Genomic DNA, 27884 nt, shown 5'->3' on the forward strand with positions numbered 1-27884 from the left:
GGCGTCTCCCCGGACGGGGCGAGGAGGTCGCGGGCTCCGCCGGGAGGAACAAGAAGAAACTTCGGGGCGCGGCGGCCAGCGCGGCGCTCGCCTGGCTCGGCAGGGCGGCGGAACGAGGGCTCCCCGCAGGGAAAGAGGAGAAGGACGAGGAAGCGGCGGCCGGTCCGCGCCGCCACCCCGCGGGGTCTCTGCGGGGGAGCCCGGGGGACTCTTTCTCGCGGGGCGCGGCGGAGGGATCTCCAGGCGGCTCTCCCCGCCGCCTCCCCCCTGCGCCGCTCGCCCCTCGGCGCCGCCATCTTGGATTTTAATCCGCCATTTTTTTTCCTCCCCCCACTTGGAATTATTTTTTATCACTATCGCCGCTTTTTTTTTTTCTCCCCTCTTCCTTAGTTTTTCTCCCCACTCCGCCCCTCCCTGGCTCGGTCTTCACTTTCCCCCCTTCAGCTTCCTCCCTTTCCCCTCCCACCCCCCCCCCTCCCGCACCCTTGCCTTTGATGATTCATTTTCCCCCGGTGGCAGCGGGGGCAGCGCCGGCGGCGGGGGACCCCAGCGCGGGGCGGTGAGTTTGGGTCTCTGGGGAGGGTGTGTGTGTGCTCTGTGGGGCAGGGGAGGCGCCGGGGCCGTGAGAGGGCTGCGCCCCTGAGCGCGGGGGGGCCGTGAGGAACCGCGCCCGGGGTCCGGCAGCGTGCGGGGCCGCCGCGGGCCGGGCGGGGGCGGCCGTCGGGGCGCTGACAGCGGCGGGCGCAGCGGGGACCCGCGGGCGGAGGGGCGGCCGCGGGCGGGGCCGGGCCCCGGGGCCGGGGGCGGTGGGGGCCGCGCGGGGCCGGGGCGCGCGGCGGCGCCGGCGCGCGGAGAACGCCAGGGGGCAGCAGCGGGCGCGGGGGCGGCGCCGCCCGGGCCGGAGCCGGTCCCGCTCCCCTTTCCGCCGGGCCGGCCCTGCGCTCCGGGCCGGGAGTGTCTGCCCGTTCCAGTAGCTCTGCCTCTCGGTTGATGGCTTTAGTGACCCTCTCGATCTTGCCGCTGTTTGATGGAACGGCCAGACTAGTTGCCTTGGGGGTTTTATGGTATGTTTTTTTTTGGTGGGGGTTGTTTTTTGTGGATTTTTATCGGATGATACGTGCCATTAGGGAAGGAGTAAAAGGCACGTATTTGCCCAATATCTGTATCTGAAACTTTAAAGGGAAGTTACCTTTAAGACGTTATTCTCGGAATCGCGAAAACCGGTGAGTGAGAGGGAGAGTGCGTGGTGTTTTGTCAGGGTGTGTCCAGGCAGTGTGAGAACCTGAAGTGTAGAACTTTGTGGAGTTTTCTGGTGCGTTAAATTCAGTGCTGAGAAACATGTCTCAGGACAAGACGACAGTCTTAAGTTGTGCCGGGGGAGGTTTAGCTTGGACATCAAGAAGAATTTCTTCACAGAAGGGGTGATTAGACATTGGAATGGGCTGCTCAGCGAGGTGGCGGAGTCACCGTCCCTGGAGGTGTTTAAGGAAAGACTGGACGTGGCAATTAGTGCCATGGTCTAGTTGAAAGGGTGGTGTTCACTTACAGATTGGACTCGATGATCTCAGAGGTCTTTCCCGGCCTAATTGATTGTGTGATATGAGACGGCAATATGATCAGTGTTTAATAGTGTAACTATAAATACACACTGGCAGGTTTTTATCAACGAGGTTAAAATTGTAGGATAAGTTCTCATAGAGCCATGCCTTGTTTCCATAATCTGACCACTATAACTACGGATGCAGCTGCTTCAATTTTCATTAATACTGAACTGTTCAGTTCTTTGCTTTCTTCCTTGCAAGTAACAATATGGGAGGAAATCAAGACTTATTTGGTTGAAAAGTTGGATGTTATTGTTTCTTTGTCAGGCCGTTTTCTTATTAGGACCAGACAGACACAGACATCTCTGCTTTATGCTCACTGGAGCTCACAAACTGGAAATTCAGACTTATTTAAAGCACTTGCTTAATGTATTGCATTTAAATGAATGAGTGGGATGATGTATCCTTGTATACTCAGTAACAGGACGGATTAGACTCTTGAATGCTTTTTTTGCTCTGTTAGCACTGTCCTATTCCAGGACTACATTTCCCAGCATGCTGTTCCCTGCAAACGGCACATGCTTTCAGGCAACAGACTGTTGCCCAAGTCAGCATAGTAAGTGTCAGGTGCGATACTCTTGTGCCAAAACAGAGCTGTGGTTTGAGGATGCAGAGAAGTCTCAGCTGAAGTACTCCTGACCACTTCTCTGACCTTGTGTGCTCCCTCTGCCCCATAACATCCACTCTTGGTTCAAGCCTGCCAGGTTCAGATATGTCTGGTGACTCCCCCGATTCAGTGACTGAATCATTCAGGTCACTTGGCTCTGCATTTGTTTCACTGGCACAGAGGGGGGATGGCATGGAAGAGGGCACAAGCAGCTGGTGGAGCAGCAGTGCTCCTTTTGGAGTTACACTGGTTTGGAGCCTTCATTGAACTGTTTGACCCAGCCATGGTGGGGCTGCCCCGAACTGAGCCTGAACCTGTGTAAATCACATAGCTGCACACACACAGAGCTAATTTGGGTCATGGAGAAGTCCACGGAGCGCTGGCATTGGTGGAAGTGTTTGTGTGAATTGGCAAGTGGGAGGAAGGAGGTTCTCCCTCTCCTGGAAGCAGCTGAGCTTTTCTGTTGTCTCTGTGAGTGCTGAACGCTGGAGTCGTTGCAGTGACTTGAGGGAATCACGCAGGCTTTGGGGAGCTGTGCTCAGCCCCACCCTGAGAGAGCACCCCGTGGAGGACATGGCAGAGCAGAGGAGGAGGGGCAGGAGCTGCTCAAGTGTCATTTGCTCTTTGTCACTCATTTTGTGCTGGTACTGGATGGCTGCTGTGCCTGTGCTGTGCTTGGATTAGTATCCAAATTGACACACAAAAATCGTGTGGCTGCACAAGAAAAAAAGGGGAATGAATGTACAGGCCAAGCTATTGGTGGGAGACTGGAGCCTGGGTTTGGGTCAGTTTTGGATCCAGGTGTGCTCTCCCAAACCTGCATCCTGGGGCTGCAGTTCTGCAACAGCCTGGACTGACCTGAGTCAGTTTTGACACAGTCTTACAGACTCCCTGTGCCATTATTAATACGTGTCCAGTTCTGCACTGATCTTATTCTCCGCACTAATGAGCTGAAGAGAGCCACTCAAAAACATTTTCTGAACCTTCAGATTCAGTACTCTCAGGTCTTCTCAACAAGACTTGAGACTGTTCTGAATAGCTCCTTAAAGCTGTGCAAGTTTTCCTTCAGCTTTGATTTTGATCAGTCATTTTTATTCTGATGATCCCATAGGAAAACTAGTTGCACAGTTTTGCTCTGCTTTCCAAATTCCAAGGTCTGTTTACTATTTGTAGGGTTACCAGTATTGAAACCTTTGTCTTTTCTCTTGATACCTCTGATTTGTCCAGAAGAGCTGAGGCTGGGTTGTTTGGTTTTGGTTTTGGTTTTTTGGTTTTGTTTTTTGTGTGTGTGTTTCTTATATTTGCTTTAGGTCACTGTCTTGTTGAGGAAAACTCTCTTGCAGCTATTGTTAATTAAAAAAAAAAAGACAAGCAAGCCAAACTGTGGGTGTTTGAGTGCTTAAAAATAATTTTTTTTAAAATCCATAAGCTGTATTTTAAAGAAGGTCTGTTGTCTGTCTGTACTAATTGTGTTTGTGCTTCAGTTTTCATTTTTAAGGGTACTGTTGCAATGAAATGCCAGATACCTCAGTGAGAGGTACCAAATGCAATTGAGCTATATTTTGGCATTTGAGGAAATGTGCCTGTCAAACTAGCATAATACAATTGCTAAAGGCAGTGTGATTTAAAGAGTAGTGGTATTATTAATAAAGGGTTAAAGCAGATTGTGGTCATTTATATTGAAATGCCAAAGGTCCCTTGGAAGCTCTAATTGTGCTGGTAAACTTCATGGTCATAGTAAACCTGAAGTTCTAAGTGGTCCAGGTGCAGTGTTAGGTTTTGATGGCAGGGCTCTGTAGCAACAGTATGTGGTGGTGTAAGTATATTTGAGTGTTTTCTTGAATGGGAAAATAGTGTTCATCTCCCTTTTCTCCCTCAGTTCCTAAAGGATTTGTCAGTATGAATCTGATGTAGAAAGCAGTGAGGACAAATCACGTCAGAAGATATCAGTACCACACGGTGGTGGTTAGTGGTGCATCTCTTCCTTCCTTTCAGGTTTTCTGTTGGCATTAGCAGCTGAGATATTCATGGGGAAAGGAATCCTCGCTGTTGTTTCTGGCTTTTGGTATCATGTCTGGAAAGGTGGTTTTGGGTACTGGGAGAGGGAATCACAGAGTCACAGAATGGGTCAGCCTGGAAGGGACCTCAGTGGGTCCTCTGGCCCAACTCCCTGCTCAGGCTGGGCCATCCCAGAGCGCATGGCACAGAGCTGTGTCCAAATGGATCCTGGATACCTCCAGTGAGGGAGACTCCACACCCTCTCTGGGCAGCCTGTTCCACTGCTTGTTCACCTGCACAGTAAAGATGTTCCTCCTTGTATTCAGGTGGAACTTCTGTGCATCTCTTTCTGCCCACTGCCTCTTGTCTCATTGAATAGTGGCTGAAGAAGCACACTTGCAGTCTTCAAGTTTGGCATTTGGCTGATACTAGAAAATAGAGGCAGCAGTAGATTGAGACAGAGGTTTTCTTGCTCATTAGGCTGATGAGCCCAAACTAATAATGATTTTTTTAACCAGAATTTTGCCATGCATCACTAAATGGCCTGATTTTGTTTGAGGAGGACTTATGTTGCTGTCTATATCAATCTCTTTTGGAGCAGAACAAAGTGTTTTTCCTAATGTTTAGTACAGTTTGAGTATCATTCTGTGGCCACGTTGCTGCTTACCTTTGCAGTGGTCCCTTCCTTGTCTTTGCTGTTCCTGGTTAAGCAGAAGTGAGTGAGCACAGGCAGTACTCACCCTGCAGAGGGCCCTTGTGAGAGGTGCAGAGAACTCTCTCCATGCAGGGAACACCTTTCCTTCACCCACTGTGGCTGCTGCCCCTGGGGACTGTCAGAAAGTACCACAGTAAGCATTTCCCCCACGCTGCTGGATGCAATGCAGCATTCACCCACACTGACTTCACGGGTGTTTCATTCCCCTGTCCTGCTTTTGGGCTGGAACCAGCACAGTGTGGAGTTCAGTCCTAGTGCACAAAGACACCGAGACTGAGTTTCGTGCAGCTCTTTAATGTAGTTTCTGTTCTAACGCTTTTCATTACCAATGTTACAAAAGCATGGCAGAATGGGGGTTAATTAGAGTATATAGACCTGTAAAATTAATAGTTTGAGATGTAAGAAAAGAGAAGTTTGAGAGTTGACATCAGAGTCAGTCAGTGGCAGAGCTTCACAGAGTTGCTCTTCTGACAGGTGGGATGCTTAACAAGGAAGTTTAAGGGTGTTGTTTGGTTGTTTTTGAAGTGTTGTTGGGTTGGTTTTTTTTTCAGATGTATGTTATGATAAACTTACACGTGTATGTTATCAGGAAGCTCTGTGAAATAAAAAAAGCCTGTCCAAGGGTGTTTTGGTGGTACTTTGTAAAAGAGCTAGGTCTACCTATAGTTGAATGAATAGAATTAATCTTGAGGTTAAAGAAAATCCCTTCTATTACTGGGAGCAAGAAAATTCTTTGTCCACTGAAACTATTTCAGTTCTTTTTCTTGATGTTGATGCAGTAACTGAGCCAGTTTTTGCTCAGTGTGATTCTGTTACACTTTGTTGATAGTCTTTACTGCCCTTCTTTATCAATTTGTAAAAGGTTCTAAAACCTGTCCATTTCTGGGTGATATGTTCTTGTAAGATGCTTGAGCCAATGTGTCTGTTAATATACAACAGAGTCTTTACTGTGTTTCCTTAATTGCCTCAATCTTCTGCATCTTTGTAAATAACTTAATTACAAATCATCTGGCCATAAACATTTCTTTAGGTAGCTGGATCACATAAGTGGCTAACAGAAATCTAGTCATTTACTGCTCTTACCTGATAAAAAGCAGAATTTCTACAAAACACAGTATTTCTAACATCTCTTAGTTTGTTGTTCCGTTTCTTCCATCAGATTGAAATGTGTGTTGCAATGGCCTGTTACCAGCTGTGAGCAGAGCAGTGCTTTTTTATATAATTGCAGTAAAGTGAAAAGGCACAATTTATTTCTTTGTGAGGAAGCAGTAGGGAGAAGGGTGAATTAAAATCAAGAGAATCAATTACTAATGTGTAAGTGCAATTGTAAAATAATTTTGTAAATCGGATCTTTTCCTGCAAGTTATACACAGTGAGACACAACTGTGTACAAAAACATTATTAGCTTTCTTATAATTATTTATGTAAAAGACATTGAGACTACAGGCAAAAACTAGCATGTGCTGTGCTAGATATTTATGTACTGTAAAATTGCAACTCTGCTTGTGACCCCACTTAGTACTGGCACGTTGAACCGGGTGTGTTGTTACTGGTTTGTTTTGTAAAATGGAATAGTAAGAATAGTAGCCTGGCTTCTCTAGGTCATCATTGAGGGTTTCTTGAGCTCTGATTTTTGAATAAAGATGTAACATCTTTCCCCTAACCCCATTCCAAAAATATTTATTTTGTGGTTGGGTTTTTTCCTTTGTTCTTCTAAACTGTGCTCATCTTTAGTTCTTGGAGGATGCATGTGAAATGGTCTTTGCAGTAGAGTTCCCAGTAGGTTATGAGTTTTATGAATTAGGAGATAGAATCTTTATTGGATGTGTATTTGAAAATCCTCTGGGTCTGGAGTCACATAGCTGTGGCATGTAAACCCACGTGTACGTATGCTTGTACAGGTATATCTGTGGGGATAGTCCATTGCTAATGGCAGCTTAAAAATGAGCTGCCATCAGCAATTGATCAGCTCCAGCATTCTGTCCTTGCTGCCAGATGCCATTGTAAGCTGTAGGACGGTCCTTCACCTGTTCACAGTTCTGTGTACTGATGCTAATGAATGGCTTTTCTTCTTCCTGATGCAAATGCAGATTGCCATCTTTTGTCCCACCTTTCCCCACTTTCTCTTTGGGGGGTGAGGGTGTGTTTCAGTTTTCTTTTACTACTACTATTATTATTGTTGGGGTATTATTACTATTTTTTTAACTCTGTGTCTTGAAAACAGTTTCCCAGTAAGTTCTAATCATGTTTGTTTTACTTCCAGTAGGAATTGGAACTGAATTTATTCATCCACTTCTCCACGCCTTTTGAAAAGTGACTAAATGCAACTGAGTCAGATTGTCTGTGGGTATGAAGTGGCTGGGAGAATCCAAGAACATGGTAGTGAATGGCCGGAGAAGTGGAAGCAAGTCGTCTAATGACCACGCACAGACCAAATTGCAGCATGCAGGAAAGGAGAATCCAAAGACGGGCAAAAATGGAGTTGAGAGAAGATCAAGCAGATGTATGTACATGTTTCTGCTGCTTAGTGCTATGATTCCCTTCCTAGCGTGCCAGCCAGGCTTCTGTCTTACCTAACTCATGAGGGAGGTCTGCAGTCAGCGTGGAGCTAACATAAAAATATTAGTTATTATGTGTTTTCTGGATATGTGAACTCCCTTCAGGAATATAGATTTCTTCAGATCACTTTAAAAGTCAAGTAAGAATAACTGGGTGTAAATTACTTTTGAACTGTTGTAATTATAAAATGCATGATTGGCACCAAGTGACAACTAGTATGATTTGAAGTGGATAACATCTTTTGAAGTCCTTGCCCAGCTTTCAGTGAATACACTTGTAGAAGTAAGCCCCATTTTTTAATCAAGTCACATCATTAGCCATTCTGCAGCAATTCTCTTTAAAACCTTATAAAAGGTTTTAAGGAATATGGATTCTTATTTTGCTATTGGTCTGGGATGGAGGATTAAATGCAAATTAGTCCTTTATTCAGATGTCCTTTACAGTCCTTTATTCTGCTTCTCCAAGTACTTTGTTGTCTTCCTCAACTGTTCTGTATTTTTTGCCTCGAGCCTGTGTGTCTGTCTGTCCCCAAATGCAGCTGGGCTCTATAACAACCCTTAAGTGATATCTAATTTGTGCTCTCTTATTTGCAGGTAGCGGTGCTTCAGGATTTGAGGGACAAAGTCGTTATGTGCCTTCCTCTGGAATGTCTGCCAAGGAACTCTGTGAAAATGATGACTTAGCAACTAGTTTGGTTCTTGATCCCTATTTAGGTTTTCAGACACACAAAATGAATACTAGGTAACTTGTCTTTATTTTTCTAGAAAAGAATTCATCCTCTTAGTTGATGTAAATCAGCAAAACCGTGGAATTTTGTGCATGTTTTAAGAAAGTGAAAGAACGCGAATTTGTGAGTAGCTTCTGCCTTTAAAATGGTGTTGCATGTGGGTCTGGAACTCAGCACTACAAATGCAGCCTCTCACAGTGCTCCATCATAGGGCTTTCCATTAGTCTCGTGTATTTGTGCTGTAGAACTGGTTGGTAATAGGCACCGTTTTCTAGCTTAAACAGTAAACTAATTGTAAGTTTGAAACCAGTCATTTGAAAGTGTTCAAAGGCAGAAGCCAGTGGTTGGTAACTTTTCTGTTTATTCCATGTGCTGGATGCTTTATTTTTCCTTCCTTACTCTTAAACAACGGAAGAAAGATGTAGCTCCTGAGCCAGTTCAGTGTTGGTGCTACTGGATCTGAAGTTCTGGCAGACCCCTGCTGAAGGGATGGCTCCTCAGATGTGTCTGTATGGATGAGATCAATGAGTGTGCCAGCTGGAAACTTGCTTACCAGAGTTGCCCCTACTTTTGCACTGTTACGCATCCGTGTGAATGCTTTGATTGTGCATTCTGTGTGGTCTCAGGGTTTAGCAGTTTGTGCTTCTCCCTCTGTTACAGATGTATCACTGATGATAACTGTCTTCTATAGATCTCTCTTAAGCTTGTCTGAATGTAAGATCTGTATTGATAGCACAATGGAGAAACTGTAAGTTTCTAAGGACTTGTATTACAATAATACCTAGTGCAATAATAAGAGCTGGAGTTTCCTGGCAGCGCATCACGGGAAACAGACTCTCAGCCCTTCAAACTGTTGCTGTGACTATTTTTAAAGGACAGTTCACCTGTGCAGCACAGTCACATGCATATAGTATCAGTTAAGCAAATTGCATGTATGCAATGAACTGATCGATTCAAAAATGACTGCTGGATTTATTTCTGTTGCCATATAACATAAATAGTTGTTGGTATAGCCTGAAAGCATCAGCTGCACATGAAATTGAAGCAGTGTGGTCCTAATAACTGTAAAGACTTACCCCAAAGAGATCTTTCCTTTTTGCTGGAGAGTGCAACATCCACCTTTAAGAAGAATATTGGAGTTTTTTCTCTTCCCTCCCTGCTGTTGGTTACAGTAGTACAGTCCAGGTAGATATTCTTACAGTTCCGCTTGAAGTGTCTTTGTATTTTCATCAGTTAATCAAGCTAAGAATATATGCTGAAAGGATTTTTTTTTGTTCTGTTGCATGAATGATAGTCTGCAGGTTTTGCACAGGTTGTTAGTTCTTAGGCTTTTTGCTGTGGAAATCACGTAGTCATTGTTTAATAGTTGGAGAAGCTACTTACATGAATGTTGTTTTATGTTGATAGGTTATCTACTAAAATACTTATTTAATTACTATTTTGAACCAAAAAGCTACACAAAGGCCATCACGTATTTCTTCCTTTCTCAGATTTGTGAAACAGTCTTCAGGGACAGTAGTTAATAATAATCTTGGAGCACTATGGGAAGTACTTAGGTGAGGCTTCCAATTCCTACCAGATGCACGCCTTCTGCCTCTATCATACTGTCCTATTGAGAAAGTTTCTGATGTTGTAGTAATTGAAGTCCAGGCATCAGCATAGTTCTTGTTTATCTTTTTGGTGCAGTGATGACACATGCTTGTTACTGTGGCTGTGATGCTTAGATTATCTTTTTCCATCTAGTAAACTGTGGTCTTTCTAGTGCTCCTTACTGTTGTTTTAATGGCTTTGAGGGAAGGTGAGGGGAAAGCAGGTGTGAAAAAACTACTGCTTCCAAAATGCTATGTGCTAGTACCCAAATATTATGATGAAGTAGAATTGAAGATTTGCAGCTTATGTTTGGGCATCTTCTGCTTGAGTGCCATGGAGTCATATTAGTTACATAGTTTGTGTGTGGAGGTGTGCTTAAAATACAACAGCCAGTTATGGTGACAAGCAAAGATTTCCTGTTCCCTTGTTCTGATTTGTTTGAAGATGCCCTGTGAAAGTGTCTGTGCCACTGTTCTGCTGTGCTGTGTTGGAAACATGTAAGAGGTTTGTATTTTTGCAGCCCATTGCAGGTTGATGATCACTTACTGAAGTTCTTCCCCTTACCTTGGAAGCCAGGTCTGTACTTTTATATGCATGAGTGTCTTCTCTGTAAGCACTTTTTCCCAGAGAAAGCAGGATGTTTTCAGAGTTTCCAACCCTTTTTACAGTTGCAGTTGTCATTCTTTCATCAATTTTGTAGCTCTTATCTCAACAGAATAGCAGCTTAGCAGTTAATAAAAGAAACTCCATGTCTTAGAAAGTATGTTCTTGTCAAGTATCACTGCTCTAAAAGGTTTTGTTGTTTTCAAATCCTGTTATATCAGCCTTTGTTAGTTTGTTCTGGTAAAAAACAAAACTCATTTTGCAAGCTACACTTCCTGGGTTGAAAGTTTACAAACACTAAAGATTAAAACTGACACTTGTAAAATGCCAAGTGAGTTCTTGCCTGTTTTATCATTTCTTATTTTTGGGTGCTTTTCCCGAGGCTGAGCACTGAATCTTGAAGTCACATGCCTTAGTGGCTAATCTGCTCTTTATCCTATCTCACATACCAAGGTGTTACTGTTCAAACCTGAAGCCAGACTCTCAATCATGTGCTCCTGTTACCAGTCAGTGTTGTTTCCTGGTTCCCTAAAGCGCCAGCATCATGCTAGGGGATACTGAGAGCACTTCCAGTGCGTCTCCAGATCTGCAAATGGTTTAGGAAGTCGGATATGTTGTGCTCTGTTTGCTGCCCTTAGTGAAGTTACAAGCAGGTGTGTGATGTGGGTGGTTTTGTCTGATTACATGGGACTAAAGGACCAAGCCTTCAGAATTTCTGTTTTCCATTGGAAACATTAAGTGCTTGGGGATGATGTACTGGAAGCTGCTTCTTTCGACACTGCCTCAGGAGCAGTCACTGACTTAGGTGACCAAACTTGACAGGGTACATCACTTTTCATCCCTTAGAGTCACCACCAGGCAGTAGAGACAAAAAGCACAAAGCAGGAGCCTGTGCTAAATCTCCCCTGCGTTCTTCAGCTCATTTCAGTATAATAATTGAAGAGTTCAGTGTTCATCTTGAGTAAGGTCTGGAGGCTGAAAAAGTGATGTGGGTTCTGCTAAATAAGGTTATTTGGCCTTACAGTTCAGCTTCAATGTTGTAGTGCTGTGGAGATAGTGGATTCAAGGTACACAACTCTTATGTAGTGGTAACCTGGTTCAAAGTGAAGCTTTTACATTCTTCAGACCACAGTGTCTGTGTACTTTACAAAATTGTTTTTGACTTTTGCATAAAATCTGATGTTGCCATTTTTTCTAATTATTTTCACTGATAGCTTAATTCAGTAAAGTCCTTTACCTTGCTCCTGATTGTCTTCCTTCATTGTATATAAATCACACAGTGATTGCATTGGAACCAACTGTTTTGCTGTTCCCGAATGTTTATAATTTAAAAAAAAAAAAATCAAAGCCAAAGAAACACACTAAACAACCATGGCCTGCCTCTCAAACCAACACCCACCACCTTACTTTTACAGTTTTTTACTTCTAGCTTCAACAAAAAGTGTTACATCTTCAAAACGTGGAATGGCTTGCATCCAGTGGTCATGTTAACTGCTAAATTAAATTTACCATGTGGAGTGGCAGAACAGGATTAGAGGACAGCGCTGGGTTGTTGGTTTGGGGGGTTTCTTGTCTTCCCCATATTTATTTTTTAAAAGTACTTCTTTGCTAAATTGTGAGAATTTTATTTCTGTTCTCAGCTGTATTGGAGTTTTGACCACACTGGTGTGTGTTTAGTGTCAGTTCAAGAAATTTAGTAATGTGGATTACTTTTTTCATTAAAAGTGCTGTTTTAAAATTTGGCCTTTAAAGAACATCAGTTTTTTTCTGTATGAAAACACTGGCAATAAATGCTGAACAAGTTGATCATAACTTGTATAACCAGCTTTGAGGAAAAAATGCTCACACTACAGGCTTGGGCAGGGAGGAAGCCAAAATCTATGTTAAGTAAGTTTATGCTTATTTTAAATAGATGATTTTCAATTCTTGTTCTGCTATCTTGAATGCTTAACAGGCTTGCAGTTTCAGCTTTTGTGCTCAATCTCTGGGGCTAGGTGGACATAAGCTTGCTGTTCTCCAGAGTTGCTTACATAGAAATACCATCCAGACAAGGTGCCAGTTGTTCAAAGGCTAATGGGTTGATACGGTTTTGATAAATTCACTCTTCTTGATGTTCCCTAGTCAGAAGTTAAGAAAGAGGGTTTGGAAGTAAAACTCTTTATCATGCACTGATAAGCTGTTTGGAGTTCCATACTGGATCTCTTGCAGGATCAATTTATCCTTTTTGTTCAAACTCACTGCTCTCAGTGACTGAGACTTGGCGAGGTGTTGTGCTTCTGAACTTACCAGAAACTCTCCTTTAACTTCCTTTATAGGCAAGCATCTCACTGACCTTTGGCTTTATACCTTGGAGTTCCAAGAGTCTTTAAGTACTCCTGAGGTAAGAGAAACTTGAGAGAGAAAGAGCTTTGCTTCCCCAAGCCATTTTCCTACGTCTTCCTTTTTGAGACCATGTCAGTTCGCCCTTAATTGGGACGAGATCTTCTTCTATCTGATTTTGAAACTGCAGTGGCCACAGCTTTATCAGATCTTATTGACTAGGAAAAAAAAAGTATTTTCTAGAGAAGTGTGAGTAGTTTCTGTTCTGCAAGTTGTCAGGAAGAAGGGCTGATACTATTTCTTTAAAGACCGTGTCGTAGCTGAGGTTTTCATTCCTTGCTCACTTCTAACACCTGACTGTCTTGCAGCAGGCCTCATGTCCTGTGAGACCTGACCTGTGAAGCTGCTCGTAGGGTGGCTCAAGGAGTCTGTGTCAGTGAGCAGATTCAAACAGCAATGTGTCTTGTTCAGTTTCCATGATGGAATTTAATAAGGGTACTGTTCAGAGGAGGAAACCAAGAGTCTGGATAAACAATTCTGATTTTAATTGCCTTTTTTTTTTCCAGAGACTGGGTTGGCTAGTTTGTTCTGTTGGTTTCCTTGTGCTCTTTCTATCTCTCTTCTTTCAACTAGTCACTTGTTTTACTGATACTTAAAAGTCAGTTTCTTTGGCTCATTTTATATGTATACATTTAGCTGTGGGGCCTTTTTAGGCTCTTTTCATGGTGGAGTTCAGAAACAGTGTATAGATTCTTCCAGCAGATGTATAGGTTTTTGGGGTTTTTTTTTAATGTCATGAGTAAATGTGGAAGCCCTGTAACACCAAAGGGTAGTATACAAGGTTGCTTCTCAAAATCAATTGGCATTTTGGCTGCAAAAAGCTAATGAATAAACTAATTAATTATACTCCTGGGAGAAATGAAGTATCTATCAGCAGACCCAAATTCTTAAGGAGAATTGGACTTCTGGGGTTTCTCAGCTTCTTCAGCGTCTCAAATGAGAAGGTACCTTTTAAAGTATATATAGAGATACACCTGTGAAAGACTAAAGCTTTCATGGGGATTGTAGTATTCTGAATTTGCTTATAAACTTCCTGTGCTCTCAGTGCAACTTACATGTGCTGTTGAACTGTGAAGAGCCCTCCAGCTCAGGCTCAGAGTGCACAGTGTCATTCTGTTTCATATGTTTGGGAACCCTTGGAGTGAAATGTTAAACATAATATTGGTTTCCAGCATCTTTCCCTGAACTTGTGGGTACTTCTTGCTTGTTTGGATTCCTGTTTATCTTTTCTCATTATCTCTGTCTTGTCACTGTGTAAGAACAACTTTTTGACAGAGGTGCTGCAGAGTCCTTGGTATTAATCTTTGAGCCCCTGGGTGCAGAGAGTGATGTTCTTTGAAAAACCCAGTTCCTGTTTGAAATGCCTGCCATGCCGTCCAGCATTCATCTGACCATGTCATTGTCTTGGAGCTTCTACCATCTCTTCATCCCTTTCTTGGTCCCAGCCATCTTTTTGGCCTTTGAAGGTCTTGGGCATACACTGACTATTGTACCTCGCAGGAATGGCATTACAAAAGTTTCTGCTAATGGCTTAAATTAATTCCACCAGCAGTATGGTGCATGAGACAAGGATCCATAGGGACACCTGCTGAATGTGACCCTTGGAGGTGTGCCAGTGACCTTCAGGGGCTGGGACCAGGTCCCAAGCTACCTGAGGTAGCTGGGCAGGTAGACATCGAGTCAACCTCTGAGAATGTGTTGTGAAACACCTAAAATATGAGCTCTTGGGGCTGTAAGGTTTGCTTTGAATTGCTAGAAAATAGAGGGTGTTGATTCTTTAGGTCTTGAGACACTGTTAAGCTTAGCATCTGCTCTCCTTTTTTTATCTGTATTTCTTTCCCACACTGGTGGTTCAGTTGGGATCCTGCTTTCTTAGCTAGCCTGGAGCAGGCTTCTTGGTGATGAATAAGTATGATGATGTCTATCAGCACATACATTGCTGTCTCAGGTGCTAATGCAATTTTGAATGTCATGGCTTTTCCACCCATCTTTGCTCCTGCAGGTCACTTAGCTAAAAAATTGTGTATTTCAACATGTGAAATACAGTGTAACAGAGAGGGCAGTTATTCATGTAGCCCAGCAAGAACAGACATAGCTGAAGACCAATTCTAACTGGAAATCCTGTAGGTTTTTCTCTTGTGTAATGTTTGCAGATAGAGGTGTAAGCAACATATTACTGTTACATGTTTGTGCAGATTGGTGAGCTCTCTACTTCTTCTAGTGTAAGTGCAGTTGGCTCCTTGCTGGGAAAGTTGTTTCTGGTTGAAATTGAAAGTGAGTGTGGGTCCTGTTCTGAAGCTAGTCAGTTCAGTTCACACTCCGTGATTTTAAATTCTACTCATGCATGAGGAAGCTCTGTGAGTTATGACTATCAAATCTGGGCAAAGTCTTTCCAGTTTTGGGAGAGCAGAGATACTTTTATGTGTGACTGGCAAGTTGGGGAAGACTTTGATGTGCTGCAGAACAAAAATAATGATTGTGGCATCTCTAGTTTTAGGGGAGTTTTCTTGCATGATAAGGTCTCATCAGCTTGTTAGGTAGTTAGCTTTTTGGGATGACAGTACAAGTATAATCTTTATTAAAGAGCTTGATTTGAAACTTCATGGCATGGTATGTGCTACAGTTGTAAGCAGGCATCTGTTTCTTAACTGATTCCTGCTGCCTTGTTCAATGTCATATCCCAGCCAGAAGTGAACTGAACCTGATGTCTGCTCCTTACTCACCATGTCCTCTGAAAGCCCACAGGTCTATGCTGATAAATTTTGCTGGATTCAAAAAGGTCTAAAATGATGCTTAGTTATTATGTCACAAGGAAGTGTTTCAGATGGAGATTTGAGAGATTTATAAAAGCAGTAGCATGGAACGCTGAAAACGTGCTGAAAGTGATTCTGGGCTTAGGAGATCTGTCTTCATTGTATCAGGTGCATAAATACAGTCTTCCTTCTAAGGAAGGAAACTGAATCCTCATGGTTGTTACTTAGTTCTGATTAGACCCTTAGTATTTTAGTGAAACAAAATCAGGAGGTAACACTTTTTTGTTTCCTTTATACAAGTTGCATGGAAGAGGCAAATCTTCTGTAGTCATACTAAAATAAGTTACTTGTAACATTCAGCGTTCTAAGGTGACAGTAAGCCAGTTCATATGGCAGTTTAAAAAGCAGGGTATCAGTGAGTAAGTTGATTGAGGTTTCCTTCCATCAACTTCAAGAATTCTTTTCCCCCTTGTTTACTTTTGTAATGAAATACAGATTTCATTTGGTAAGTAAGAGGAAATAAAATCAGCATAGTAATGCACTTCCAGCAAAAAGTAACAGGACTTACTCTTACATGTTTGCTCAAAACTCTTAGTTTGTTTAGCACTTCTGTCATATGCTCTGTAAGCAGAACATTCCAGTTGTAAAAAGAGCTGCAGAAAACTGTTTCTCATGATCCTGGTAAATTTTTATCTTTGTAAAGAGTCCCCTGGGGTGTGGCATGTATTTAAGAATACCCACACCCCACCTCTGCCCTAAAGCACAGCATATAAGGGTATGTGCTCAGTCAAAGGCAATTTATAGGGATTTGGCAAAATATCTAAGTGCTACTTTCTCTTGGTGGTTTTGCAGCTCAAAAATGGAGCTTCCACTTCTGGCAGTCATGCAGGTTTTTTTCTGTTACTTTTTCTCACTGAAGATACGAAGGGTAGCTTTTCTTAAATCTCAAGCTTTGGGAAGAAGGCAGAATTCTCTGCCAACGTACAGGTGGTAGTTTTCATATTTACATGCCCAAGATTTCCTGTTTGGGGGGAAAAATTTATGATTGCACTAACTTTTGGAACCTTAATCTTCCACAGATGTAGCATCTGCCATGTGTTAGTATTTGTAGACACTTCTTGTGTTGCCATTAAGAGCTGTATTTTGTATGAATGCACATGTTAAGTTTGCAATCCACATAAACCCATGTAGTGAATTCATCAGTATAAAAAGGCTTTGGGTTTGGCAGTGGTTGGTCAGTGTCTTTATGCAGGGAGTTAAATATTTATATGGATAGCAAAAGAGCTGTGTGCTGTAACTGAGAAAGAATTGAGAATGACTGATGGTGGACTGGAATAGTTTTACTTTTTAATTTCAGATTTCGACCTATTAAAGGAAGGCAAGAAGAACTCAAAGAGGTGATTGAACGTTTTAAGAAAGATGAGCACTTAGAAAAAGCCTTCAAGTCCTTGACGTCAGGTGACTGGGCCCGGCACTATTTTCTTAACAAGAACAAAATGCAGGAAAGGTTATTCAAGGAACATGTAGGTGTATTTGTAATTAATGTGCTTTTTCAGATGGTTGAAAGGCAAAGAAAAAGTAAAATTTTCTTAAGTATACTATTAGCAATAGTAAAGCAATCAAGTGCTCTGTTATATGTTGTTTTACTGTTTTTTAAGAGAAAATTCCTTTGATTTTTAAAGCCTAACTAGACACACCCTTCTTTTTCTCTCCCTTGTTAACTTGCATTGCTTCATTAATAGAGTATAGAAAGGAAGGGTTTTTTTCCCCCCTTCATCATTTGTTTGTATTGTGGTTTGTTAGGGGTTTTTGTTTTTTGGGGGGGTTTTGGGGTTTGTTTTAGGGTTTTCTTACTTACAACTGGGTGATGATCAAATTGGGTGACAAAGGAAGATAAAGGAAAAGGGAATAGCCTTGTTACCTCAAAATACCCCATTTGTTACAGGTGTAGGGGCTATACCCATAAGGGTTGTTCTTCCTCTGCTTCTCACACCCCAAATCCATTTTGTATGTAGCATAACAGTTTTTGATTCTCAAAGTTGAAAGGAAAAAAAATCATAGTACTGTTTACTTAACAAAAAAAGCTGCTTCTTCAAGAATGAGTACGTTGTTTCAAGGTACAATCAAAAAGAATGAGGCCTCCTTTAAAATGCACCAAATCTAGTAATGCAAGAAAGATTTGGCAGAAAAAGTTCTGCTTTGTTAGAGTAGTTTTTAGAGTAACACAGTCACATCTCAACTTTAAAAAAAATTCAACAGTCCCTGAATTCAGCATCTAGGTTTGTTGTGGAAGTAATATCATTTTTCAGAACTTGAAACAATAAAATGGATTTCTAGAGATTATTAGGTCTCAGTCGTTCTTAAAGATATGAACAGATTTCTTGAATGCAGCTATTCAGTGATTTTAAGAAAAAAATTATTGATTTTCATTAGTTGGACCAATTTTGGTCCAGGTATCTTTAATTTTCTTAAACTTTTTGGATAATCTCAATACCTGTGTGAGGATTACTGCAAGTCACTGTGAAGAAATAAGACCAACATAATATGTATGGCTTAAATGTATAGAAACATTATAAAACCTAGAAATGCATTTCAGCAGACAGCATCCTGCTCCAGTATCCATTTTGTGTGTGTTTTTGTACAGTTCACTTTCATTATTTATATAAGAAGTTCCACACTGCTTTCATTTTACGGGTAACAGACAAGTACTGGGTTTTTCATTGCAGGTGTTTATTTATTTACGAATGTTTGCAACTGACAGTGGGTTTGAGATACTGCCTTGTAATCGGTATTCTTCTGAGCAAAATGGAGCCAAAATCGTTGCAACAAAAGAATGGTAAGAGATACAGTTTACTGTTCTGTTCTGTTTCTGTGAATTATTTGAAAGAATATATAAAAATATATTTTCAAGTGTGATTTAAAATTAAAACTGCAACCAGTGAAATAGATAGTTTTGTATTGTTACTTGAAAAGTGAATTTTCTCTCTGTTTTTGCTAAGTACTTAATACAGGATCTATGCCTCTGGAAGGTAGTCCTTTGTATGTTTGGGTTTGTGCATATGGTGTTCATTATACTTTTTTTTTAAATCTTGTTTTCAGTCAGGTAATTGTTTTTCTCTTTTCAGGAGTTGTTAGACTTCCATGAGAAACCTGACATTATGGCAGATTTGTGACACAGCAAATAATTGTGTGGGAAATGATTTTTTTTTGCCATTCTTAAACGAGTGTTGTTTGCATATTTTGATTGTGCAAGATAGATCTCTCCTGGAAGCACAAGGCTGGAATCTTAGTGTGCCCCATCTCACTTTGGCACATCTGAGTTTCGTTATAAGCATGTGTGTGGCAGCACCAGCAGATTCTGGCTTAATTCAGATTTTAAAGTCACTTCAAATATAGACACCAATTGTATGAGCTTTGCTTTGTGGCAGTACCTGTTCATAGCAGCACACCTGAGGTGAGGAATTGAGGTTGTGTTCACACTGGGATTGAGTGGCTGGACACCCTGCTGGTGGCAGCACAACCTCCACGTGTTGTAGAACCTTTAAATACGCTGAGGACTCCAGCTCTTCATGACCAAGCTGAGGGTTCCACGATCATGATACAACCCAAAAAATACTGATTGGGTTTTGGGGTTTTTTGGGTTTGTTTGTATGTTTGTTTGGGGTTTTTTTTTTGTTGTTGATGATGTTGTTTGAGTTCATCCCTTGACTGATTCTTTGTGGTAGAAGCTTTGCATGTAGGTGTGTTGAAAATAGATTAACTTTTCAAGCTCAAAATTTAGAGTAGCCTGAGAACTGAGCAAGACAGGAGGAGGAGCATCTTAACCCTGCTGATATCTGGAAACCTGTCAAGAATCAAAACTAGAGATTAGAGTTCTCAGTGCTCTCTGTCAAAGGAAAAATTTGCACTTAAAAAGCTTTGCTTTTAGTTTGTGTCCTTCATATACGTTTAGTATCTCCATGGTCATCTCTGTCAGAGTAATGTGGAATGGCCACTGAGCAGTGGAAACAATGCCCACGCAAGAAAATGGAAACTGTGCTCCCACTAGACTGAGCATTCAGTGCCTCTGCACTGCTCTAGTCATGATGGCACATGGGCTGTCTGCACACAAAGGCTTTGTGGTTTTTTTGATTTTTGTAGGTGTCATTCCCCCTCCTCGCTCTATTTCAAGGGCCAACTTCACGCTGAAGAACTACTCATGAGTGAACATCTTGCTTGAATTTCTGCCTTTGTTAGAGTCACTAGTGGGCCTCATTTAATACACCATGGAGCTTTGAGCATTTTCATTATGCTGGGTTTTCCTGGTCACAGGAAGAAGTTTAGGAAACACAAGCTAGAGCAGCTGGAGGAAGTCAAAATTTCTCAAGTGGTGATGGGGAGGGAGTGTACACAAATGAAAAGATCTTGCTTTTGGTTTTAACAATTGCAGAAGCTGAAGTAATCACCTCTTGCAAGGAGCCTCAGGAAATTGTAGAAACAATGGTCGTAATTGTTTCTGACATCAGATTTGATGTAATTGATTCTATAACAACTTTTCTTTCCATGAAATTGTTTTGTAATTTTGGCACGTGTAGTTTAATTTCTGCTACTCTTTTTACATTAAAGGAAGCGAAATGATAAAATAGAATTACTTGTGGGCTGTATTGCTGAACTATCAGAAATGGAAGAAAACATGCTGCTGAGACATGGGGAAAATGACTTCAGTGTCATGTATTCCACACGAAAAAACTGTGCACAACTATGGCTTGGTCCTGCTGCATTTATCAATCATGGTGAGTAGTAAGTATAGGAAGCTTGTTGAAGAGCATAACAAATTCAGAAGTGTTGTATATGAGCCAAACAGCGCAAGAACTTGGAGAGAAATGTCCGAATCTGGCATACTATATTAATGTAGGACAAAATCATACTGGGATTTTCCCAGCCAGAGCTGATCAGTTGTGAAACTCAGAGAAGGCTCTAGGAAGCAATGCTGTCTTCCTTGAAAGAGACATTGGAAGTAGCAGCTAAATTAGTGGAGCATATTGTGGGTTACCTTGAATTCTCTGTGAACTCAGTCAGCAGTAACATCTTTATTAGGTCAACTTCTTATGGCTTTTTAACCTTTTGCAGAAACTTAGCTGATTGTGTTGCATTTGTGTACCAAAGGAAGAGCAGGTAGGAATTAAGATGAAACTGTTTACTCTAAAGAGGAGGGAAACTGGACATTTGTGATGGCATAGGGAAGAGCTCAGAAATGCAGCTATACAAAAGCAGGAATCTTTTGATGTATGGCTTTGTGCAGTACTAACTTGACTTCCAGTATTTAGTTGAGATTCTGCAGTCTTTGAAGTCAAAGTGAATCCTTACTTTAGATATCTACAACTATTCATGTTTCAGGTCTTATCCACAGTTAATTGACTTTATCTTTTGGACCTTTTTCAGATTGCAGACCTAACTGTAAGGTAAGCAAGAAATTATAAATAAATAAAGTACCCTACTTTTTATTTCTTTGTCCTTCCAACTTTTCTTCCCCAACTGTTTTAGTTTTATTTCTTACTCAGATACTGAGCAGCCTTAATGATTAGCCTTTTTTTTCCCCTTCCTGTCATCTGCTTCTCCAGTTCGTATCAACAGGCAGAGATACAGCATGTGTGAAAGCTCTAAGAGATATTGAACCTGGAGAAGAAATCTCTTGTTACTATGGAGATGGGTTTTTTGGAGAAAACAATGAATACTGCGAATGTTACACCTGTGAAAGGTATGCATGGATGTAAATGGCTTTCAAATAGAATTGGGCATATTCATGATCTATTTTGTGAAAGCGAAAGTCCTTTATTTATGAATACTCAGATTTTTGGACACAAAATAATTGCTTCCTACCTGTTTGCTATAATGTTTTTTTGTGTTGTTACAGAATGGTGATGATCCCTGAGAACTCTTGTGTTCTCTTAATCTGTTGATTCTCTGTTCTGGAGATTAGCTCAAACTAAGGCAGAACAAAACAGGGGTGTAGATTCTTAAAAATACTTGTACTGAATAACGTAGAATTGGAAAGAAAAGCAGTTACAGCTTCTGCAAGACCATTGTGAACTGATCCCCAACTTTTGCTCTTCTTTGCGCTTGATAAAGCAAATTCCATTAATGTTTTATTTGCGGGCCTGAAGTTCTCTTCTGCTGAGAATGGGCAAAGTAGTTTTTCACTCAGTGTTGTTAGAACTTGGGGGTTGTGTATTTGTAAATGTCTACTGGTTTGGACAGTATTTGCTTCTCTTTGTTCATCATTCAATATTTGTTTTTCACACGTGCTGTCCCAACCTGGTTTCTTCACATCGGTCAAAAGAATTCCATAGTTGGTTTTTGCCATGTTGAAACTTCTGCTCACTGTGAGTAGGGAGGATCAGCATCATCTGAGAGAGCTTCACTCAGTTCCAAGGGGACCTGCACAGAACTCACTGTTCTGTTTGATCCAACTGTAGGAAGAAAAACCTTATAAAGGACAAAATATTGTTCATATTGAGAAATAGCCTAGTGCACCTGCATACAAATAGTTTAATAATCCTACTTTCATTTTTAATAGCTACTTTGGTCACTAACAAATCTTGAAATTAAAGAGAAAACGCTCTGGCATGGGCCTCCAAGCTCATGTGATGTTATGTCATTCCAAGTGAAGGGTGCAGCTGAGAGCTGCTAGTAGAAAAGTACTTCAGTCCTGGAGATTGTAAAGTGTTGAATAAATAGGCACCAGAATTGTTCTTCCCTTGAGACATGGAGTGATGTGGGGTTTTTCTCAAGTGCTTTTGATCATTGATTTCAGTGTAATATGAGCATACTTTCTTTTTCAGGACAAACTAATTTTATGCATCTGAACATTTTCATTAACTTGTTTTTGTATTTTAAGTACATGAAAATGTTATTTTTTAAAGCTAATGTTTGGGTAATTCTAACTTTAGGAATCTGCTTTTCAGTTACAAAACTGTAGCAGAGGCAGTCAAATATATAAGATTTTATTTTGGGGGGCATTAGTAAGGACTCATTTTTTGCTTGTTTCAAGATTGATGAGGCAAGAGTCACTTTGTATACCACAAAAAATTAATATTTAAGTGTCTTCATTTTAACTGTGCTGTAAAGAGTGTTAATTTGCAATGTTAAAACGGTGGGTTCTAAGGATCTGTGGGTATGTTTGGAGCAGTAGGAGATTTGGCACAGTACAATTTCTTTCAAGCCTCCACAAGCCATCACCAGGAAGATTTGCATCTCTCTGCATATGTCCATGTACTCTTCCTAGGTGATCAATCCTGCTCCTCTTGCTGGCCAGCTGAGGCATTTAGGCACCCAAGATGACAGGTAGAAGAAAAAACAGCCCACAAAATGCTAACCAGTTCTGTGGCTATTGGTATCATTGATCCAGACACACTTGGGATCCAAACTACTGTATATGAAACAAAGCTCTAAGTTTACATGAAGATTTATTAATACCTTGTGTCTTCTTTTTATTTGTAGACGTGGAACTGGTGCTTTTAAATCAAGAGTGGGATTGCCAGCACCTACTCCTGTGATTAACAGTAAATATGGACTGAGGGAAACAGACAAACGATTGAACAGACTTAAAAAGTTGGGTGACAGCAGCAAGAATTCAGACAGCCAGTCTGTCAGCTCTAACACTGATGCAGATACCACTCAGGAAAAAGGTAATGCAAGTAAGTAAGGGGAAAAGCTTGGAGTCTCTAAAGGCTTCACAAACACATGGAAAACTTCCACAGTGATGGAATTCCTCTCAGTGTTGAGGTGCTTCTCACATACTAGTCACTAAAACTAATTTATTCAAGAATCTGAAGGCAATTTAAACAATAAATTCATGGTTTTCCACAAGTGTTTGAAGAACAATAGGTGGTATGTTCTTTTGTTTTCTTTTTTTTTTTTTATATCAAAGGGAAATAGTTATAAACACGTCAGTTAAAGTCCTGCCAATAATTTCTGTATTTCAAAATACAGTAAACTACCACAGGCAGTAGTATGGTTTAGGAAAGATAACTTACATAGTTTGAATTCTTAGGAAAAGAATTTTTAAATAAATACTCTTAGTAGATATTGCTAAACAAATAGTTGTTTCCTTTAGACATCTTTTAAATCGAGCAGCTCTTCCCTTTCCACATCCAGAATTGATAGTTCAGGCACCTCTTGTGCAGTGAAAGTGCACAGTTAGTAATTTCAGAAGAAGCAACTGGAAAGGATTTTTGTTTGTAATCTTCCTGCAAAACTTCTCTCCATGGAGTAGGGAGTATGATTTATTTGGTTTCCCCACCTCCACCAACCTCAGTATGGGCAAAATACAAATAATTTAAACTTTGATTTAACTGATAAACAGGTTTGGAGCTATGTAAAATACTGCAGTTCCGTCTGTCTCCTGTTTGCTGCTGTGACATTAAAATAATGAAACACAGAAATAAAACACAAAACCCAACCAACCAATGGAAAAAACCCCTAAAAAATGTCCCTAAATCTTTTTAAGATTGCTAATTACCAGTATTTAGAGTTGCACCTCTGCTGAGCAGACAGAACTTCTTTGCTTGCCACAGTATGCAGTAGTTTCACCTGAAATTAAAACCATTACATTAGATAAAAGTATTTGGGTTTTGTTTCCTCCTTCTCCATGAAAAAAATCCTGGAGATAATATTAGATCATGCTGACCATCAGATTTTATTGGAATAATACTCAGCAAAAGCTGTGGATAATGTCAAAGAGATTTTTTTTTTTTTTTAATTGGTAGAAGAAGAATTTCAGTAAAAAGACAGCTTGGTATACTGTAGGTAGAGAAGGGGAAGTGTATCTGGAAATGGTGATGTACTTGTGGCCTGTTTAGCAATTCCTTTCATGTGTTGAGTTGCAAGTTAAGCAGTCTCATTCCCTACTACATACTGTCTATCCTGTCTCATGGATTATTTTGAGGTTCCCCAAATAAATAAAATAACTGCAGTATTTGGGAGTGGGAAATTCAGGATACAAGTAGTATCATAACAAAACTGCTTTTTTCTTTTTCAGCTAACAGAAAATCTTCAATCGGCGTAAAAAAGAACAGCAAAAATAGAACATTAACCAGACAGTCTATATCAAGAATTCCAGCATCATCAAACTCTACCTCATCTAAACTAACTCATATAAATAATTCCAGGGTACCAAAGAGACTGAAAAAGCCTGCAAAGCCTTTACTTTCAAAGATAAAGTTGAGAAATCAGTGCAAAAGGCCAGAGCAAAAGAATGCTTCTCGAAAGCTTGAAATGGGAAATTTAGTTCTCAAAGAGCCTAAAGTAGTTTTGTATAAAAACTTGCCCATTAAAAAGGATAAAGAATTGGAGGGACCAGTCAAAGTTGCAGTCTCTAGCGGATGCTTAACGAGGCATGCAGCGAGAGAACATAAACTGAATTCTGTGAAAGGTGCTTATGAGCAGGGTGATATTGCACCCTGCACGTACATCACGAGGAGGTCGATGAGAACAAGGATGAGTTTGAAGGAGACCTCTGACACAAAGCTTGAACCAAATACATTGGATAGCTATAAGAGTAACTTGACTGGAACACAATCGGACACTGCAGAGCAGCAGTCTCGTGCGTTAAACGACAACGATGTGGCTCACGGACCATCACATAAAGGAGAGGGTCGGTGCCAGAAAAGTGATGCAGGCACATCAAAAAAGAAATCTCGACAAGGAAAGCTTGTGAAAGCATCTTCAAAAACAGAGGAAACTGATACTATGCACAACACGCCTATGAAGGATGAAGTACCAGATTTAATTAGTTCTCATTCAGAACTCGAAGAGAGGAATAACGTGGTGGACACACCTGTTGGGTTCAAAGACTGTATCCCTGGATCTGGTGGCTGCTCTGTAACAACTGACAATTTTAAAGCAAAAGACAGCTTTAGAACTGCAAAAAGTAAAAAGAAAAGACGAATCACAAGGTATGATGCACAACTTATCCTTGAAAATAGCTCTGGGATCCCTAAACTGACTCTTCGTAGGCGCCATGATAGCAGCAGCAAGGCAAATGATCAAGAGTGTGATGGAATGAATTCTTCAAAAATAAGCATAAAATTAAGTAAAGACCATGAAAAAGATAATAATTTATATGTAGCAAAGCTAAATAATGGGTTTAACTCAGGATCAGGCAATAGTTCAACAAAATTAAAAATACAGCTAAAACGAGAGGACGAAAACAGAGGCACATACCCAGAGGACCTTCATGAAAATGGTGTGTGTTGTAGTGAAACTCTTTCCCTTTTGGAGTCAAGAATGGAAGTAGATGATTATGGTCACTATGAAGAGGAAACAGCAGATGAATCTTCATCAGAAGAGGATGATGAAGAGGAAGATGACTATGATGATGAATTTGATGACTTTATTCCTCTTCCTCCAGCGAAGAGATTAAGGCTTATTGTTGGCAAGGATTCAATAGATATTGATATTTCTTCCAGGAGGAGAGAAGATCAGTCTTTAAGGCTCAATGCATAAGCTTATAGGTCTTAAACTGACCTGGATGTCATTTCTAAAAAAAATTTAAAAATAATAAAAAAAAAAAATAGAAAACCCAACAAAAATTCCATTTGAATATTCCTCAACTAAAGAACTTTCTGAAAAACTTAGTGGCAGCACTTCTTTATTCACCTATCAGCGTAATATTGTAGAAAGTGTACAGCATACTGACTCTTCTTAAGTCTGATTTGTGCAGATTTTTATTGTACTTTTTAATAGCCTTCTTATGTGCAATTCCAAGTTAGAGGTAATGCTCTGTTGTAAAATAAAGGCTCAAGCAAAGTTACGAAATTGCATCAGATCTTTCCATGCAGGACAATGAGAATACAGTGTGGCTATAGAATTATTTTTGATCAGTAGGAGCGTTAGTTTGCTCTTACAATATTTGACTAAACAATTTACAAAATCATAGTAGCAGCATATTAAGGTTTTCTAGTATATGTTAACATCACCAGCAATGATCTACAGCTTTCCAGTTTATTTGCTAGATGGTTTTTCCCCCTTGGAGTTTGTCAGTTTTAACACTGTATGCTGTCCCAGACGTACTGTTTGTGGCCTTTGTTATAGTAGCAAACCGTTGGTTGGAAGTCAAATTGATTTCTTTAAAAAAAGAGAAAAAAAATATGAAAAGGTGTTGACAATTTGCTGACTTTTTAGTACATTATATGTACAAGGGTAGCAGTATGCAGAATAAAGTTTGGATATGGTGTATTTATTGCTTGTTACGTAAATTAAACACCTTGTATTTAACACTTTTCAATACTTTTAGATAAAATTGTTCTTTGCAAGAATGATTGGTGCTTATTTTTTCAAGAATTTGCTGTGAAATAATGTGATTACGACGGGCAACATTTATCCAATGAACTGCAGCTATCCTAAATTGGTTCTTCATATTTTTCTGTTGCACTTGTAAAATGCTACAAGGAATTTAAAGAAAAATCTATTCACTTTAACTTATGATAGTTTTATCAAATTAAAAACAACTAAGTCACAGCTTTTGTTCTGTGGTAACCTAAGAATTGTTTGTCTTTTAAGAACCAGTTGTAAAAGAATGAAAAAATATGTATATGTTGTAAATATTTGTGTGTTGTGAGAAATTTTGTCATAAGAAATTGAGATAACTTGCCAGAAAGGTTTTTAAGTTTAGAAATACATCCATGCCAATAAAATAGGAAACTGTAAACCTAGTTTTAAACTCTGCATCAGTTGGAGTTCTTTGCTCATACATAATTCACTTAATACTTCAGAGTCTGCTTTATAACAATGAAGAGCATCAGGGCGATCTTTGGCTCTTTGGTTTTTAATAAAAGAATGTTAGGAAACTTCTGGGCACAATGGATTGTTTGTATGTATGAATCAGCTTTCTAAGCCATTTTTTTCAAACAGGTCTGAAACATCAGAGTTGACATAACTGCGTATTGCTTTGGTCTGTAGTATTTGTATTTCTTCTCCACTTTGGATTAAGGTTTCAAGTTTTTGTGTCTAGGGATGTAGAAACACAAGTTTCATGCTAAAACAGCTGCTGTTGGCTCAGCTGAATCCACTGTTGGCTGCTCAGGATGTCAAGTCCAGCTCTCTCTGTCCTGAAGATCAAGAGCTTGATTTACACAGCCACTGTGTTACCCAGTGGTGAAAGCTTTAGTGGAGAGAATTAAGTGTAGAATTGAACCTAATACTTGTAACTTTGTCAGTCTTTGGGAAAGGTCTTGTGTCATGCCAGGGTGTGTATGTTTTTAGAATGTGGGTGGGTCCCTCTGTGCAGTCCATGGCTCATACTGTCACACCTTGGCCTTCAGTTCAGGGAAGACCACACAGATGCTTTAGACAGTGTGCTCACAGCTGTGGT

The 27884-nt window shown here is 40.5% G+C and overlaps 1 protein-coding gene across 5 annotated transcripts; it reads left to right on the forward strand.

The window, feature by feature from the left end:
• The first annotated feature begins 477 nt into the window (after positions 1-477).
• KMT5B (lysine methyltransferase 5B) lies at positions 478-27240 on the forward strand. Of its 5 annotated transcripts, none has more exons than XM_058026599.1 (10): positions 478-559; positions 7185-7424; positions 8074-8221; positions 16890-17055; positions 18259-18368; positions 20138-20304; positions 20954-20973; positions 21133-21269; positions 23012-23208; positions 24552-27240. In XM_058026599.1, the coding sequence occupies exons 2-10, from the start codon at positions 7271-7273 to the stop codon at positions 26015-26017; spliced, it is 2565 nt and encodes an 854-aa protein (XP_057882582.1). In that variant the 5' UTR covers positions 478-559; positions 7185-7270; the 3' UTR covers positions 26018-27240. The 5 variants fall into 5 exon arrangements, with proteins under 5 accessions (XP_057882582.1, XP_057882581.1, XP_057882584.1 ...); XM_058026598.1 differs by having other exon boundaries at positions 7188-7424; XM_058026601.1 differs by having other exon boundaries at positions 7188-7424; positions 23012-23199.
• The last annotated feature ends 644 nt before the right edge of the window (positions 27241-27884 follow it).

The sequence above is a fragment of the Melospiza georgiana genome, chromosome 6, assembly GCF_028018845.1.
Source record: "Melospiza georgiana isolate bMelGeo1 chromosome 6, bMelGeo1.pri, whole genome shotgun sequence".
Taxonomy (NCBI): domain Eukaryota; kingdom Metazoa; phylum Chordata; class Aves; order Passeriformes; family Passerellidae; genus Melospiza; species Melospiza georgiana.

Bases quoted from the DNA above. Each gene is read 5' to 3' on its own strand.
- KMT5B (XM_058026599.1), top strand. From the start codon at position 7,271: ATGAAGTGGCTGGGAGAATCCAAGAACATGGTAGTGAATGGCCGGAGA. The intron at 7,425-8,073 runs GTATGTACATGT...TCTTATTTGCAG, and splicing joins TGAGAGAAGATCAAGCAGAT to GTAGCGGTGCTTCAGGATTT. The intron at 18,369-20,137 runs GTAAGAGATACA...TTTACATTAAAG, and splicing joins ATCGTTGCAACAAAAGAATG to GAAGCGAAATGATAAAATAG.